We start from the raw sequence: 17,052 nt of genomic DNA on the forward strand, positions 1-17,052 counted from the left end.
ATATTTAATTCGCACCCCTTCGTCGATGGCGGCAGCGGCCTGTGTGAGTTATTCCTCCATGGCGGCGTCGACGACAACGCACAGTTTTTTTTCGATTTTTAATTAACCATCCGCAACCCAACAACCCCTATATGCTGCACCCCAAACAGCAGGCGGCGAATGTTGCAAAAAGGAAACAAATCAAGAATCCATAACCAACAGCTCCGGACGTGTGTCGTGTGAGAGGGAGAATAACGAAGAATCCTTTAGCTCTGGGTGCTGTGTGCAAGAGCGAGGGAACTAGTGGTAACATATCGCTTTACTGCTTTAGCACACAGCGTACGCCTTACTCTGTCTCTCTTTCTCTCGCTTGTTCTTCGATGGCTGTGCTTGAGTTGGAGAAAATTTTCAATGGAAAATAAAACAACGAGAAGGAATTTTGTTCTTTTCCTTCTCTTTTTCATTCCATCCCGGGGCGCAAACAAAGCGTCGAGCGTGAGAGAGTGCGAGAGAGCGGGATCGAGAGAGAAAGAGAGCAACTGGCCTGGAATATTAATCCCGCATATTATATTGCTTATTGCCTATATTTTTCGTGATTTCCTGTTTTTTCTTCGAATTCACCGCGCCTGCCGTTCCCACACTTCTCCTTCCCCGCACACTCGCGGACACATTTTATCCGAACACACCGGCCAGGACGCCAAAAAAATCACCTTCTTGATTCTTGGTCTACCACCCGCACACGTTCACACCGCCAGCCACACACAAACACACACACGCGTTTTCGCGAGAAAAACTCTTCATTTTTCGGCAAATGCCCCCCTTCATGCTCCATGCAACACTTTATGCGCCACGTTTTGCGCTGGGTTCACTACCATCGGTGGCAATTTCGGAAAAGGCGCCCTGATTCACATCGCACACCATTCACGCTCACGCAATTTGCATACCCAACCCCGAGACCGAGACCAAGACGACGACGACACTTCTGGCAACACACTTACAAAGGATGGCGGCAGACCGGGAGTTGATTGATATGCTGCCAAAAAGCAACATGGAGCAACACACGGATCGAAGCAAGCAGCACGAACACCAGCTCGCTCTCATTCACAACAATGCTGCTACGTTGTTGCCGTTGTTGTGGTTGTCGATTGCCGCCATCTCTCGCTTGTGCTATTGGCTTGATTAAGGCCTCGTTCGCACCTTCAATTATCAATCCTCGCGATCGCGATGGTGGCGGAAGGGAGCGGTACAACAATAATTAGCACACAGACAACACACACACACCCGTACGCACCTTTCACCGCACAGTAACGAGCATCACGGTTGATGCTATTGATGATGTTTGCGATCTGTGCGACATCGAAGATTGCTTTGTTTCACTTCTCCACAGAGATTCCCGTTCTAAACATGATCACTATCCAGCTGAACAGAACACCGGCGAACGTTTTTGTGGTGTACAGCACTGAGGGGGCGAGGTGACGATTATGTACCGTTGTGTTAGTTGGAATGAAACGCGCACTGGAAGGCGACAAGAACGAGAGAATGGTGAAAAGTTGAGCTTCCTTGCAGCGAATGGGGCACTTAAGCTTAGTTCTAGGGTCCTATTTGGCCTTTTTTTTTGCAGAATACGAGCTTGAACCCTCTCACAAACCTACCTTTTTAGGCGTTAAAGTGCACCTTTTCCCTGTTCAATTTACGCGGTGTTCGCGAGATGAGGGCTAAATGGGAAATGAAAAAAAAGGTAACAGACTGAAATAGGCCCCCCTACTCACGGTGAGTTACTGAGTGACCGAAAAATCGCTGTTTTACTGGTAAAATGTAGCTTTTCCACCCCCTCCCCCCTCCCTTAATACATTTATTTACGTTTCCACATATTTTTATGAAGGTTTGTTTGTCTAAAAAGTGGTAATTAACGATTTTTTCAGTCACTCAGTAACTCTCCGTGAGTGGGGGGGGCCTATTTCAGTCTTTTACCAAAATACCCGAGCAACCCCCGATCGAGCGGCCGAACAACCCCGAACTAACGGTCGAAAAACGACAGTCAGAGACAAAATTATGCCCATCTTTTTGTAGGAAAAACATATTTAATATCGTCGTTTAATTTCAGCAGCACACAAAATGGATAAACGCTCGCCTTCACTCGCATTTAGGAATGCAGGAGACCAAATTTCTAATCTTTATATAAAATTTTAGTGCTCTACTGCTAAAATAAACTCTCACGAAAAATAAAAGGATAAACATCTTTCACGATAACGATTAAAAAACTTCTATCAGAAAGTAGCAAAAAAAATTAAATTACTGGGGAAAAGGAGAAATCTCTATGAGACGACACGGCAGATTTGAAAATACTGACTCTCTCTAGGTTAAATTTGTAAACGATTTTGTCATTTAATTTTGGAACAAGTAAAAGAAACGTAAGAGCAACTGCTTCGAAGGCATACAGGCGGTTAAGTAGTATAACTCCAATTATGATTTAACAAATAAATTAAAGTATTTTCCAAAAGGACGCAACCAGCGGTTCTTTTGAAAGTCAAGTTCAGAACAAAAAAGCGCCGGGTGTTCTTATCGCTACGAGCATATTTCCTGCCAGCGTTTGCATGACCGAAGCTGACACTTTTTCAATTTTTTAAGGCGTATCGAGGGGTACACAGAAAGATTTTTTGCACAACGAGAGGGTTCCCGAATTTAAATTTGCGCCAGTTTCGCGTGAAAAATCCTGTAGCCGCGTTGCAGATCGCATATCGGAGGGAGGAGGCAGGCAATGGATGCAAAACCCTTCCCATAAGTATACAGAGAAAGGATTCGCTTGGGAGGGAGAGAGAAATACAATTAGCAACTGTCGTGGTCGATGCGTAATAAAAATTTAATAAAAAATCGCTTCGAAAACTCGATTATAACCATTTAGCTTTAGGAAATAGATCCGATTTTCACCTCGACACCACACTTCTATGATCAATGATCGAGTTCATGCAGTAAGGTGCCGTTATCCTTGCTCCTTTTCCTTTGGGGTGATCCTGACCTGCTCATTTCCCAACCTAATGTAATCCTCTGGCACGAGTCAACACGCGCTGCTCGTTTTTATCACGGCGAAAAGCGTATCAAAAACAGCAGAAAAACCCAATATTTCCTATCAATAATTTTTTCATCGAACCCCTCGGACCCAGGGACCTTTGCTTTTTCCGTTCGATTCTGTCGATTTACGAACGATTTTATGTTTTTTTACTACAGGCCGCGGCCCTCTGAGCGGTTTTAGCGGTCGCAGACGAGCGGGAGGAGGATGCATCGCAGTTCATTCCCCCTTGGGACATCATACACTGCGCTCTACAAGGATATTTTTTATTTATTTATGTCGCATTTCGAGGCTCGACCGGACGAAAGGGGAACGGACTAGCGTTCCTTTTTCTATCCGAGGCGATCCGAGCATTTGCCGAAAGCGTAAGATTCATTAATTATTACGGGCAACGCCAGGAATTCGCGTGTGTGCGTCGTATTACTTGTCCGCCATTCGCACAATTACTTTCAGTTTCAAGCCGGAAAGGGCTAAGGATTCGCTGGGCAGGGCATCCTGTAGCGCTTGCCCTGTCTCGCTCTCTCTTCTTTTCTATATGTCGTCTATCACGACCTCTCCTTTTTTTTTATAAAATTTCTTGTTTTTTGGAAGAAAACGGTAGAACCAGTTCCCTCCAGACAAGCCGGTCCACGCCACTGAAAGTGTCCTTAAAAAGTGCCTCTTTTAACTCCTTGCACCCTACCCCATCAGGGCACACACGCACACCTTTCCTTTTCATTCAACTTTGCGTCCTTTTCGTCCTCCTATAGTCTGTTTCCGTCGGTGGTAAATGAGGAAAAACGCAGGAAAAAAGGCCAAGCAGAATGGCCACGGGACGAACCCAAGGGGTGTTGCGTGCGTGGATGATGGATGGTGTTGATGAACCGAAGGATCGCTACCATCGTCCTCATCAAGGTGATGAGGTTGACATGGTATGGCAAAGGCTCGAAATGCAACATGAAGCGATCGTATCTTTCGTGCGTGCAGCATCGAAAGAAGAAGGAAAAGAGAATCACGGACAACATGTGCGATGGTGGTCGGTGTGATGATTTGGTTTTCGGTCCTCTCCTTTCCTTTTGTCTCCAGCTCGTAGCACGTCCTGTGCTCAGACGTTTCTAGCCATTCATTATCTAACCGAGGACGGTGACGGAAAAAAGCTCGTTTATCTTAAGGAAAGGACAACACGCAGTTGCTCACAGACATCCTAAACTTGTTTCTTGATCCTGGGGAATATCATTCCTATGATCCTGATGACGAATAATTTTAATTAATTTCAACGGCGATTCAGGCTGTGCAGAGGACAACAACGCGACACACATTTCTCTATTCGTGCGCATGTGTGTGAGCTTGTGTAAGTACACCTTGCCACCTTTTTATGTGAAGCCGAGCATAAAATGTATGCTGGCTTCATCAGCGGCTCGTCTGCACCCTTGAAATCGTGCGAAATGAAGCACATTGGACCCTTGCGCCATGCGGTCTATTGCGAAGTGTGATCCAAGGACAATGCCGGCAGCATGCTGGATTGGAAGCCGTTGTTCCCGCTCCGACTACGGTCGAATGACAAGAACAAAAAGGACATCTCCCTTTGCGCTGAAACGTGTTTCGATGGTTTTCCGGTCCGTTTATGAGCCCGTTTTATGTGGCGTAATTATCGTTGGTATGGTTTGAAATAGCATACTACGATAGGCTGCAATTTGTAGGATTTTTTTAAAAGTGTTTCAAACATCTGATCACAAAACGCAGCAAGCTTTGGCAGTGAAGAGTCTGTTGAATTCTGTTTAGGTTATTTCTTTCAGTACCTCGCCAAATTTTCAAATTCAAAATGGTATCTACATCTTCGCAAAAGTCGCGACAAATCTCGAATAAACCTTCCCCGAGACCCCGAAAACCACATAGAACCACGCGTCATCAGCAGCAGATAAAATACCGGAAGGCCGTCGACACCCGCTCAAGGAAACTATCAGCCGCCAATTCACGTAGCATCCCGTCGACTTCTAGAGAAGTTTCGAATCATCCAATCGTCTCCAAATGCAACATCTGGGCGATCAATCTACCAACAGAACAGCGACGCCCGATCGTCTTGGATGCGGAAAGCATTTGCTTCAACGATATCATCGATAGATATGAAACTCGCCGGATTATGGTAGCCGTCAATTGGGCACAGGAAATCGGGCACGTGGTTAAGGTGCTGGCGCCGAACTATATCCTCGATAAGGTCGATGATCGTTCGATCATTGCCGATATTGAGGCCCGTGGAATTCTGGAATGGCTTCCGGCATCGGATTCGTCGAATAGCCACTCTGTGAATCCGGATTTGGAGAATCGTTTGCTAGCTCGTGCTAGTAAGTTGGACGCAGCGATCGTTTCCGAACGATCATTTTCTGGGACGAATTCGGAATACTACCGCATGATCCTGGAACGTGTCATCGGTTTCTGTTTTTTTTGGAATAATATTTTCATTCCTGTCGATCCGTATGGACGATCGGGGCCAAAATTACTCGAAATTTTAACTAGGAGGACCAAGTAGTAATAATACAAACAATATTCCAAAAAATCAGTCCAATAAAGAAACGGTTGTAGATAGGTCCAGTTTTATCAAGCACTGATCACTTCCTCCGTGGTTTTTTTTTTGGGAGGAGTTGATTATAGTTTTATTAAAGCAACCCGGCCACTGCCGATAGTTGCACTCACACACCGACGTACGTACACACACATTGTAATGCTCTATACGAGCTGCCAAAGTGGGGATGGGTACGCTTTGTGATCCTTTTTCTAAGAAAAAATTCGCTACATTCATACAAAATACCACCCAACCTTCCAGTTCCAGTTCTCTTATAGCAGCATTGAATTCCACAAGATAATAAGAGTAATATATATGTATATAGCGATTAGCGATTAGAGAGACGGCGGTACGATGACCAAGGAGAGAGGAGTATTTCTGTTGAAAAGCTTCCCCACAACAGCAAAAGGCGCTTTTCGAAACGCGTATACGTCGCGTTGTGGCCTATTGTGCACTTTGCTAAACGACAGTTCTCCCTTGGCCTACCCGCACCAAGGGGTTGTTGGAGGGTATCTCATGACAAGAGACGGAACGGAAGGAAGGAAGACAATGGGATAATGGGCGGTTAAATTCGTTATCGAAATGCTCTGCTGTATCATTGCAGTTTTGCGCGCGAGCTGCGCCTTCTAGAGATCATCGTCACCGATCCACTCGAACGCTTCGTTGTGCACCGAATCCCTGCCACTCCGGAAGCGCACCGTCGTGTTGAGCTCCTTCAGCTTGCGCCGGATAAAGGAAGACCCGTTGGTGGTGGTGTTGGTCGAGTGATTGTTGGATTGAGTCGATGTGCAGTTGCTAGTAGTATCACTCTGCGAATGCGGACGAAGAGCAATGGAAACGAAATCAATGATAGAAACGAGAATCAGGTTTAGTGTAACTTACATGTGCTACGTTGGACAGAGTATCCGTGGAGCTGGAATCAGTCATGCCGTGATTCGAACCATCCCGTCTGATGTAGGACAGCGGGGGTGCATACTCGGTATGCGGAGGAGTCTATTAGGCAGAAAAAAACGTTTAATTGAACCAAGGAAATCCTGCACTAACAGCAACTCTTACCGGCAAATGGGTAGGATCGGAACCATTTTTTTGGTTCAACAATTCGTCGACGATGGATTGAAGGCACACGGACATAAGCATCGACTGTTCGCTGTAGATTGTGATCCATTTGAGCTGGTTCTTGGCCATTAGATACTCGAACGACAGCTCCATTCCGACGATCGTTGACGGATGCGTTTGATGGCCGTTCGTAGACTGTTCTTCGGTCTGGGCGGGTGGAGAATCAGAACCAGTCGAGGGGTTAGTGACATATCGTGATCGCGACCGCTACCGAAGGTTACTTACCGCATGAATTGGAGTTACGCGCCAGCAACGAATGCGCGTGACTTTGAATTTGGTTTCCTGCATCTCCTTGCCCTCGTCGACGCAACTCAATAGATTTAGCTCCTTGTTACCGAGTGCAACTGTGGCAACAGTGTTCGGTTCCGGGTAGTCCACGCAGGCACGCGGAAACTGGAGGCACCCGTATAGTGGTAGCTTTCGTACAATCTCAAGATACTCGCTCTTATTGCCACGTGCCTGAAGGTTGGTCAACTGTTCCGCTAAATCACGGGTCGTCACAACCCAACCGCGTTTCACATCGCTGAGTGCCTGCATGTAGAGCAGATTGAGAGCGATCCGGTCGCGCATCAGTTCCACATCGTAGCAGGGATCCCAGTACCCGGTGCGCAGCACCAATCGGCAACCGTCCCACTGTTTCTGAGAAATGTACGGTGCCTCGAAGTCCATCAGGCGCTTCACGATCGTCAGCTCACCGGTCGCCTCGATACGCATCAAATAGAGGGCAAAGTAGCAGAGCCGCTCAAACGGCAGATCGATCAGCGCGGTCGCCTTTGCCAACACCTTTGCCGTGCAATCGGTCGAGTGGACGGTGGCCGCAATCCGGTAACCGTTCATGAGGTAGACGTCCAGCGTTACCTCGTTGCACTCGGTAAAGGACGATTCCTGTTGCGCATTCAACAGAAAGGCACGCAACAGCTCTGAGCGACACAGTACCGGATCCTGGCCAACTGGAAAGAAAAGGAAAGATGTCTTTCGTGAATACCGGATCGTAGGATGTTTACAGGTTACCCGCTTACCGAGTTGTATGTAGCGCTCCAGGCTTAATCGTCGCTGTTCGATCTGATTCGGCGTAAGCGACAGCAGCTTCTTCGGTGGGAAGCTGGGCAACACCATCGACGGGAGGGATCGTTTGAGCTGCTCATGCAAGCTGTGTAGCTGCTTGTACCGAAGGCAACAGTGAAAACTGCCATTGATGTGTATATTGAATCCCTGCAATCAACAAAATGAAAACATGCATTTAATTTATATGTAAATTAGTTATCGACCGCCATGCATTTCTTCACCCGATCGGGTCACTTGGTTCGTGTGACTCAAAGCACTTGCAGTAGCGCGATATGCGTCACTCAGTGCAGTAAGCAGTAGGCAATGTCGGTGAGAAATGCATCTTCACGCGCGCACATAGATTGCCAGTAATTGGCAATCGTCTTCGTCGCCGCTGAATGGAGTGCATATACCGAAGACCAGCTGTGCCGAATGTATGGCTCGATTGGCACGCCTTATCGCGGACGACTGGAATGTTTTGCTCGGCATTAAAAGTAAGTGAAATGGATTCCAATTTTTTGTCGTTTTTAATCACCGCGGCGAACGGTGATTGTGAATGGTACAATCTTGCATGTGTCTGGAGTAACAAGAGGCGACGGTCATTGGCGCCAGTGGTCGCCTGCGAATGATGAGCCGATTTCACCTAGCTGTTGTCTTCGGTTGAGCAGGGTTTCAGTTCGTTCGAACCGTTACGCATGAATGAGCAGTAAAACTTATTCCAAACACAAAAAATCGAATCATAGCAACCCATTTGCTAGACGAGGCAGGCGCACGCATAAGCCTATGATGATTACCATAAAACGCATATTCCCCCCGCTCGGCAGGTTAATGTAGAGCGCTTGGAAGTTGATGGAGGAACTTCATCATGCGTTGCTGTAAAGAGATCGATTCCGTTCGAACATTCGTGTTCGCGTAAGTAGTACCTCTCGCGGTCCATGTTTATTCATTTCCTCGCCTTTTTCTCACTTTCTCCAGACGGAAAACCCCAAAATAGAACCACCAAACCTCCGGAAAGGTATCCGGAGGTAGTGTGGTGCAATATTCCGATATTTTCCACAATCGAACAAACATGTCTGGTGGAAATCCAGCGAAAATAAACGAAACTAAACAGAACCGATCCATCCATTTGCCCCCCCTGGGAGTTAGAATGGCTGATTTTCGAGTGGGATTTGCGTGTCTTCGCTGTATTTGCATTTACCACGTCCAAGGGTGTCGTGGCCTACTCAACTGAGGTTGTGAACAAAGGCACTTCACCAAACGCTGGAAGGTTTTAATTATTAACAAACAAAAAAATCCCATGCCTCCTATGAATCTCGAAGAGCTACTTGAGAAAGCGAACCACGGGCGATGATCATGCTTCTGTTGGTGCCGGACGTGGCCGTAGCAGTTTACTCGCACTTGTAAGTAATAGAAATTACTGTATGTGTGCCGTTGTTTGACCCCGCTGGAGCTCTACGCGGCTGCCCAAGACGGACAGATTGCGGCCTGTCTCGAGCTCGATTCCCACTTTAAGATGGTTTTATTGCCCATTTGCCTCCGCTAGGCCAACCAGCAGGCCACTCAAATCGGTGCCGGGCGCTTCGGTTCCGCACAACCGAACAATCAGAGCGAAGCAGGCGGGAGTCCAATTCAATTGGTGCCGAGCATCGCGCGTGCGATGGAAGTAGAAATTTAATTGGATGACGGCCACAGCCGGGACTTACCGTGAACGATGATCCGCCTCCCTCGGAACCAAACTCCTGTGTGCTCGGTATGGAAAAGTGCATTCTGCGGCGGCGGCGTCCGAACAGGTCAACAGCTGGCGACGGAATCCGTTCTGGGACAAACCGCAGACGGTCGTCGTGGACGCACTTTGCCCTCCAGCTTGGTGGGAGGTTTGGGCGCGGTAGTAACTACCGCGTTCTGTAGTAGTTTCTGTAGTAACCCCGGAAAAGTGGGCGAAGTAGTGGGGACCGTTTTCACTTTACAACCTCGATCGCACGAGCGTCTTGCCTTGAGATCTCGCCTACTGCGGGTCCAGACTAGAAACTCCGCCTGATTCACTTTCCTTATCGTCCTACGCACGGATTATGGAATGCAAAAATGAACAAAACTCCTACCAGGCCAACCGGGCTGTGCCATGAATGAGGAGTATTTTAATCTTTACGCACGGATCCTTATCGGAACTCGTGAAAAAGCCACTTTTTCCGTGTTTCTCAACTTTTTTTTAAGTGGCCGGCCGTTTAACAGCTCGCAAATTCTCGCGCAATCTTTATCTTTATCTTGATCAAATTGTTGAAAAAACTTGAGAATTTCTCAATTTTAACGTGATTTCGAGGAGCGACGGAGCGATTTCGCGAAGAAAATGAAGAAAATGATGAACAAGAAGAAAAAGAAAACGGATAAAACGATAAATTCCGCCGTAAAACAATATAAACGAAATCTACTACGAGGCGAAAACGACAAAATGCGCCGTAAAACGATAAAAACGAAACTATAAACGAGGCGAAAAGGCGAAATTCACGCTCACTCCTATAGTGAGCAGTGAGACGATCTTCTCACTATAGAAAATTTCCCTACCGAAATTTCGGTCCCATCGACTACGCCCGGTGTGCAATGAGTAGACCCCTCTGCCTGCGACGCAGCGAGAGGAAGGCTGAGGAGGTTGAAAACGAAACCCCCGCTGCCTGCGACGGGGTCAAGGAAGGGGCAAATGCAACGCTCACTATGGAACCGCTCGTAGGCAGCGGGGGAAAGAGAGGAAGAAACCCCGAGAAGGAGGAGGTTTCGCGCGCGAGCTTGTGGGACGCGGCTGCAGAGGAGAATGAGGGAAGGGAAAGAGAAGGGAACAGAAAAACAAGCCGGAGCAACCCCGATCAAAATTCGCCAAAGTCCCGATCGCGGCAGTCGAAATTTCCAAGTCCAAGTCCTGCTATTCTGGCGTCAATGTCGATACCGTCGCTCCATCTCGATTTGGGCCTACCACGCCCTCTCTATCCATCCGGAAGGCCTATGAAGACTTTACGGGCTGGGTCGTCGTCTGCCATTCTCACCCAATGAACAATGAGTAGATCCATCTGCCTGCGACGCAGCGAGAGGAAGGCTGAGGAGGTTGAAAATGAAACCCCCGCGGCCTGCGAGGGGGTCGAGGAAGGGGCAAATGCGACGCTCACTATGGAACTGCTCGTAGGCAGCGGGGGAAAGAGCGGAAGAAACCGCGCGGAGGAGGAGGTTTCGCGCGCGAGTTTGTGGGACGCGACTGCGGAGGGGGAAGGGCGGAATGGGAAGAGAAGAAGGGCGAACGAAAACGAACGCGAGCTTGTGGGTTTCGATTACGAGGGGTGGCAAGGGCGCAAGGGTCGAGGGGCGATTCGAGCGGCAGCGCGCAAGAGAAGGGAGTAGAAAAACGAGACGGAGCAGCCCCGATCGAAATTCGACTAAGTCCCGATCGCGGCAGTCGAAATTTTTCTAAGTCCCGGAAAGCACGCGTTCCGCTGACGATGCAGTGCAAGTGCAGCCAAGTGTTTGTCGACAATGTAGTGGAAAGTGATTGTGAAGCTGTAGGTGTTGACTGCAGTCCACATGCAAGGTAAGATAAAACAACATTACATTACCCCGGAAGTAATCTAATATTTAGATATGTTTTTTTCCTTCTCCGACATGTGCCCGAGCATTCTGCATCGAACGGTCAACCACGCCAACGATCGAAGTACGTGTATGGAACACGCGGTTGGACAGGAACGTTCATGTTCGCAGCCCGGATCACGCCGCCACAGAGACGCCACCACAGCGACGCCACCAAACCAACGTAGACGACGTCACCAACACCAACAGCACGAACGGCGAACATCACATCATGACGACGTCACACCATGACGACGTCATCACCAAAGTGTTATGGCGTCACGGGGTGGGTTCAAAACAATTAGGAAAAATAAACGCCACCGCCATTGCGCGATGGCTTACGGACCAATCAAAGCGTACTTCATTTTGGGTAGGGAAAGAGTATAGGAAAGAAAGAAAGGGGACTAGAGGAGAGAGCGAGAGAAAGGGTCACGTTTGATTGGTTGAAATCGAGACGATTTTGTTCCGGCCCTAGTGGACGAAATCGGGCCGCCACCATATTTGCCAAATGTATGTATCGTTCCGTTGGCGGCTCGATCTCGGATCGATTTTTCTATAGTGAGAAGTCTTCTCACTGCTATGTGGGCATGACATGCCCAGCTCACCGAAGCCGGGCGAGTCTCATGCGCTGCGCGACAGTGAGATCGTCATACCACGCGTATAACTCCACGTTGTATTGGCTTCTCCATCGTCCCTCCTCACACACAAGGCCAAATAATCTTTCTGAGAACTCTCCTCACGAACAATTCAACACCGTAATACCCCTATAGTTGCTGCAGTCTAATTTATCTCTCTTCTTGAATATGGGATAAATTACGCCCGAATTGGTCATACTGTATTTCTCTAAATGAGCTCAGCTCTGTTACCTGCTACTCCGTAGGCTGCGCAGCATCGAGCAACAGCGGAACCGCGGCGTTGCACATCGGTAAACATGGCTGATAAGGAGCGCGGTTTCTTTGCGTGCTACTTACGGCGTGGCTGCAGATTATTGAGGAAGAGGTGTCAATAAGCCAACGATCAGTGGAACAACGCAAGTAGTTCCCGATCGAGTTCAACGGTCAACGCATTATTGGCCGGACTCTCCCGATTAAATATGGGGCAGGAAAGGGATTATCTTCACTTTGCTCACATGTGCATCCACCGCTGGAATCGATCGATGATGCAACGCACAATACGCCTAGTACAAAGGATGGCTTTTCTGGGACAAACTGCTTTCTCCCTTCAACCAGTGCAGCGCACACCACACGCATCCGACTGCGCCTTTTGCGGGAAAATGAAAGTTTTCCGACCACGACCGGGACTTGAAAACCGGTTCGTATCCTCGGTATGCACTTGTGCTGCCCCCCAGTACGATACGTTGCATAAGCTGCACATGAAAGGGAAGTAATACATGGGATAATATGACGCTGGGGATGTCTCGTGCACTCCGAAGAGGTGTGTTATCACTAAGCACGTGTTCCTTCTCGCAGCCCTCAGGGATCCATTTTCATTACGTCTAATGCTATAATCATTTATGCGGCCACCACGACGACGACGACGACTTCCGGCCGGTACAGGAATACGAAGAAGCCAACATTTCTATGGCTTTCCAAAATGACCGCCGCCGACACCGTTCTGCAGGAAAATGTCATTAGTCTCGGATTCGTGGCCATGGTATCGGTTACAAAGTAACATCGATTCCTTCATGCATGGCGAGCATCACTTCCACCTCCGAGGCACAGACCAAAGACTAGCCGACAAAGTAGTGCACTTTGCACATGCTCTTGCTCTAGCTAGCACGAGAGATGCTCACACAATGGTCCGTGCAATCTAGCACTTGGTGCGCTTAGAACAATAGAGTAAAACGAAATCTCATTACAGTATTTTTGATAGACCGTTCCAGGTCATAATGTGACCAATCTCTCTTTGAAGTGGAGCGAGCACGCTTTCCACATCGTTGAAAGCGTGTGCGATTCGATTTGATGAACGGTAGCAGCAACAATAAAACCGTGCAGAACTGCATCCGCTGACCGTTCTTTTGCGATTTCACATTGTCCTAGGACATGCTTGAACGCAAACGCTTCTAAGCCCGATTGGAGCATCTCATACATGTGCTCTGTACGGGTCGATGGTCGACCGTTATTCCAGCGGGGCCGGGGAGAGACACAGTGAAGCCCTACAACATGCGTCGTCGCCGGATCGATCCCCACCGTAGGGATGAAGACAAACCGGTCGCACCAACCGCATTCAGTCGTTCGTGGACCGCCGGCGCCGTGGTTAGCATCCATCAACCTTCGTCAGCAGCAGCAGCAGCAGCAGCAACACCAACCGGTGCCAGCCGGTGCCAGGTGTTTGTGGTTCTCGTCTCAAGGTTAATTTCACAATTTTACCTAATTTTGTCAAACCACCTGAACGCGAACCAGGTGGCAGCATGGGCCACGGCAGCAGATAGCAAACTTCACCAGGCACAGGGGAGCAGCAGTGCGCACCGTGATGCTCCACCGTCGCTTTGGAGAAATCTGGTTATCCGTGTAGTGGTGCGGACACTACGCAACAAGCTCCCCATCATCATCATCATCATCGTCGTCATCGTGTGTTGTGGGGAGATATCTTGTCGCGCGTGTTGATAAACGCTTCGTCGTTCGTGCGTATCGTGGTCGTGAGTGAGTGGGCTTTGTTGGCGGAAAAACCGCACAATTCGTACCAGCAGACGTGGAAAAGCAACGGGGTTTCCACCCCCCACCAAAATCAGTGACCACCAGCCTGCTCTTTTGTTGTTAATGCGTGTCGCGGGGTTCGCTTGGCTACGTGTGTTCTACGAGTGGAGTGTAGTGCGCCGTGTAATCGTCTCGCAGTAGTACCGCCCCCCGAAGTAGGCGACGATGGTGTTTGTGTCGCGGGCCCCGGGATAGTACCGATTGCTTTGTGCTAAACTGTTACCAATCCAGCAGCCAAATCACTGCGCGCTGCGAAGAAGTTAATCGTGAAGATAGATGCTGAAGGCTATCAAGCCCATGATCAGCTGTTCGTTCGTCTAGGTGCCACCCACTACGTCCAACGCTGCAACGTAGCAACCGTTTGCTCGGTCCTGCTATACGGGTACTTAATAGAATGCAGCTAAATCGCTATCACGTTTCGTGAAGGGATTTCAATCGTCAGAGGTAATTATTGACCACTTCACTGGAGAACGGTGGTTGAGTCATGCCAAAAGTCAATGCACGCTATAGTTTTGTATGATTGGGAACTAATTTCGATAAATAGATGAATCAGAGAAACTACTGCAAAACGTTAAATCATAGAATGGAATCATCGTTCTTACGTATTTCTAGCGTACGTAAAGAACAAAGAAGTATGCACCACTCGTGCTGCCAAATTATTCGCAATGAGTAATGAGTACCAGCTCGTATTCGTGCATTTTTTAGTCATTGTAGCAGAGCATATAAAACGAGCTCGTGGCATCACTTGACTGGTCATTAAACCCTGTTCAACACTTCTTTGTTGTCTACTTTTCATCCTTTGCAGTTGAGTTGTGCAGCAGTTTCCACGCCTCTGGAAAATGTCCAATAGGGCCAACGGCCTCGGCAGGGTAGCCAATGGAACCAGCAATACGATACATCGATATGGCGCGACAGACGATTCCACAGTCCTAGCAGCTAATGGAACCACGAGGCATCATCGTCAAATCACGGCCGCCGACACGATAACGGCAGCGGATGAGGAAGGTGTGGACAACCATCAGCACAACCACCATCAGAAGGAAGAGATGCCGTCGGAACGTAGTCAGCAGCAGCTAGAGAAGCGATCCACGTTGCGGATGTGCGAAAAGATCGGATACGGTCTGGGGCACGTTTACAATGATTTGTGTGCGGGCGTTTGGTTTAGCTACACGCTGCTGTTCATGCAGGGAGCACTCGGTATGCCGGCCGCGGAAGCCGGTGCCATGGTTATGTTGGGCCAGGTTGGTGACGCAATCGCAACACCGATCGTCGGCATGCTCACGGATCGTTATGGCACCAAAAGACAGTGGCACATTTTTGGTAAGTTGTCCTTCGGGCTCAAACTGGAACTACTAATTCAACCTCTCCAACCCCCGTAGGTACCTTTATCGTATTTCTTACATTCCCGATGATCTTCTCACTGTGCCCTTGGTGCACGGTGGCACCGCACTGGTGGGAGATCGTGTACTTCGCGGCTGTGATACTGGGCTTCCAGTTCGGGTGGCCAATCGTGCAGGTGACACATCTGGCCATGATCCCGGAACTATCGCGCACTCAGAAGGATCGTTCCGACCTGACGGCGATCCGGTACTCGCTCTCGATCATCTCCAACGTGGTCGTGTACATCGTCACGTGGGCTGTGCTGAGGAATCGAAGCAGCACCGACAATCAGATCGGTCCCGGAGATGCATATCGATTCAGGGTAAGCGAGGTTCATCATCGAGCGCCAACAGATTCGGCGTACTCATTCACTCCGTTTCCCCTTTCTTGCAGGACATCTCACTCATCCTGACACTGGCCGGTGTTTCAATGTCGGTGCTGTTCAACTTCTCGCTTACCTTCAGTGGGTACGAGCAGCGAAGAAGTACCGCCCTGCTGCACAATGTCATTCGACCAGCAGCCACTTCGGAGGAGCCGGATCTAGAGCGTGAAAGCCTACTGAGACCGTCAACAGCAGCGGGCACATCATCGAACGGGCCCGAGGCAGTTTTGCTTCGAAAGCCAAAGAAAAACTTCTTCAAATCGCCCTTGCTCTACCAAAATGCCCTACTGTAAGTGACCGGAGGAGAGTTCGGCGGGCCATGGCTAATGTCTTTCCATTCCCACACCCCCCACACCCCCCCACCCAGGTATGTGTTTTCGCGGCTCTTCATGACCACGTCCCTGGTGTACATGCCGCTCTGGCTGGACGAACAGGCGCACCATCAGCAGGTTGGGCCACCGACGGGAGACCAGGTGAATGTGGAGCATTTGGCCACCGTACCGCTGGTGTCGTTTCTGGCCTCGTTCGTGGCCTCGCTCGTACTGAAGTACACCAATCGCTTCGTCAGCAACAGTCTGGTGTACTTTATCGGATCGCTCGTCAGCATTAGCGTTTGCATGTGGATTGCCCTCACGGCCGTGGACGCCACCTTCAGCACGATCGCCTTGTTTGTGATTGCGGCGCTGTTCGGTGCCGGTAGCTCGATCACGATGGTTAGCAGTCTTTGTATTACGGCGGACATGATCGGGAAGCACGCGGAACAGAGCGGGATTATCTATTCGGCCGTCACGTTCGCCGACAAGCTAGTCACGGGCGTGGTGGTCGTCATAATCGAGTCGGTGTAAGTGGATCGCAGTGTCCTTTGCTTTCCGTCTCGTAATCCTATTTCCCCCTTTTGTACCCCTTACAGCAAGTGCAAAGACCGAACGGAATGTCCAGAGTATTATCAAGGTGTTCTATCGTACGGGTGCGGTTTCGCGGCGATTCTCGGGTGCGTCACGTTGTCCACTTTGCTCTGCACGAAGGCGGCAACCCGAGCGAGGAGTCGGTGAGGGTTTTTCTCAATGGATTCGAGTTTATTCCTTTTTATTTTTGATCCACTAGAGAACGGAAACGGAATGTGAAAATATAGAATTATTGAAAGTTCTTGCTTTTTACTTCTTGGGCATACAGGGTGATACTGAGAAAAATCGCGCCAAGACGATTCCCAGATAGCACCCAGATAGCAGGGAGAAGAATTGGTGTT

At 49.0% G+C, this 17,052-nt stretch overlaps 2 protein-coding genes across 2 annotated transcripts; one reads left to right on the plus strand and one right to left on the minus strand.

The window, feature by feature from the left end:
- Window positions 1-5,617: 5,617 nt before the first annotated feature.
- On the minus strand, window positions 5,618-10,075 carry LOC125953657 (sorting nexin-17). Its single transcript, XM_049683363.1, has 6 exons — window positions 9,449-10,075; window positions 7,721-7,913; window positions 6,927-7,651; window positions 6,642-6,848; window positions 6,468-6,578; window positions 5,618-6,394 (listed from the first exon to the last, which is right to left on the minus strand). Exons 1-6 carry the CDS (start codon window positions 9,509-9,511, stop codon window positions 6,212-6,214), a joined length of 1,482 nt encoding a protein of 493 aa, XP_049539320.1. The 5' UTR covers window positions 9,512-10,075; the 3' UTR covers window positions 5,618-6,211.
- Window positions 10,076-13,601: 3,526 nt separating this feature from the next.
- Window positions 13,602-16,946, plus strand: LOC125953655 (major facilitator superfamily domain-containing protein 12-like). Its single transcript, XM_049683361.1, has 6 exons — window positions 13,602-14,488; window positions 14,850-15,364; window positions 15,424-15,746; window positions 15,818-16,095; window positions 16,174-16,647; window positions 16,717-16,946. The coding sequence occupies exons 2-6, from the start codon at window positions 14,884-14,886 to the stop codon at window positions 16,856-16,858; spliced, it is 1,698 nt and encodes a 565-aa protein (XP_049539318.1). The 5' UTR covers window positions 13,602-14,488; window positions 14,850-14,883; the 3' UTR covers window positions 16,859-16,946.
- The last annotated feature ends 106 nt before the right edge of the window (window positions 16,947-17,052 follow it).

Source organism: Anopheles darlingi, chromosome 3 (assembly GCF_943734745.1).
Source record: "Anopheles darlingi chromosome 3, idAnoDarlMG_H_01, whole genome shotgun sequence".
NCBI lineage: Eukaryota > Metazoa > Arthropoda > Insecta > Diptera > Culicidae > Anopheles > Anopheles darlingi.

Bases quoted from the DNA above. Each gene is read 5' to 3' on its own strand.
- LOC125953657 (XM_049683363.1), bottom strand. From the start codon at position 9,511: ATGCACTTTTCCATACCGAGCACACAGGAGTTTGGTTCCGAGGGAGGC. The intron at 6,849-6,926 runs GTAAGTAACCTT...CCACCCGCCCAG, and splicing joins GCGTAACTCCAATTCATGCG to ACCGAAGAACAGTCTACGAA. The intron at 6,579-6,641 runs GTAAGAGTTGCT...TCTGCCTAATAG, and splicing joins CCGATCCTACCCATTTGCCG to ACTCCTCCGCATACCGAGTA.
- LOC125953655 (XM_049683361.1), top strand. From the start codon at position 14,884: ATGTCCAATAGGGCCAACGGCCTCGGCAGGGTAGCCAATGGAACCAGC. The intron at 15,747-15,817 runs GTAAGCGAGGTT...CCTTTCTTGCAG, and splicing joins GAGATGCATATCGATTCAGG to GACATCTCACTCATCCTGAC. The intron at 16,648-16,716 runs GTAAGTGGATCG...TACCCCTTACAG, and splicing joins GTCGTCATAATCGAGTCGGT to CAAGTGCAAAGACCGAACGG.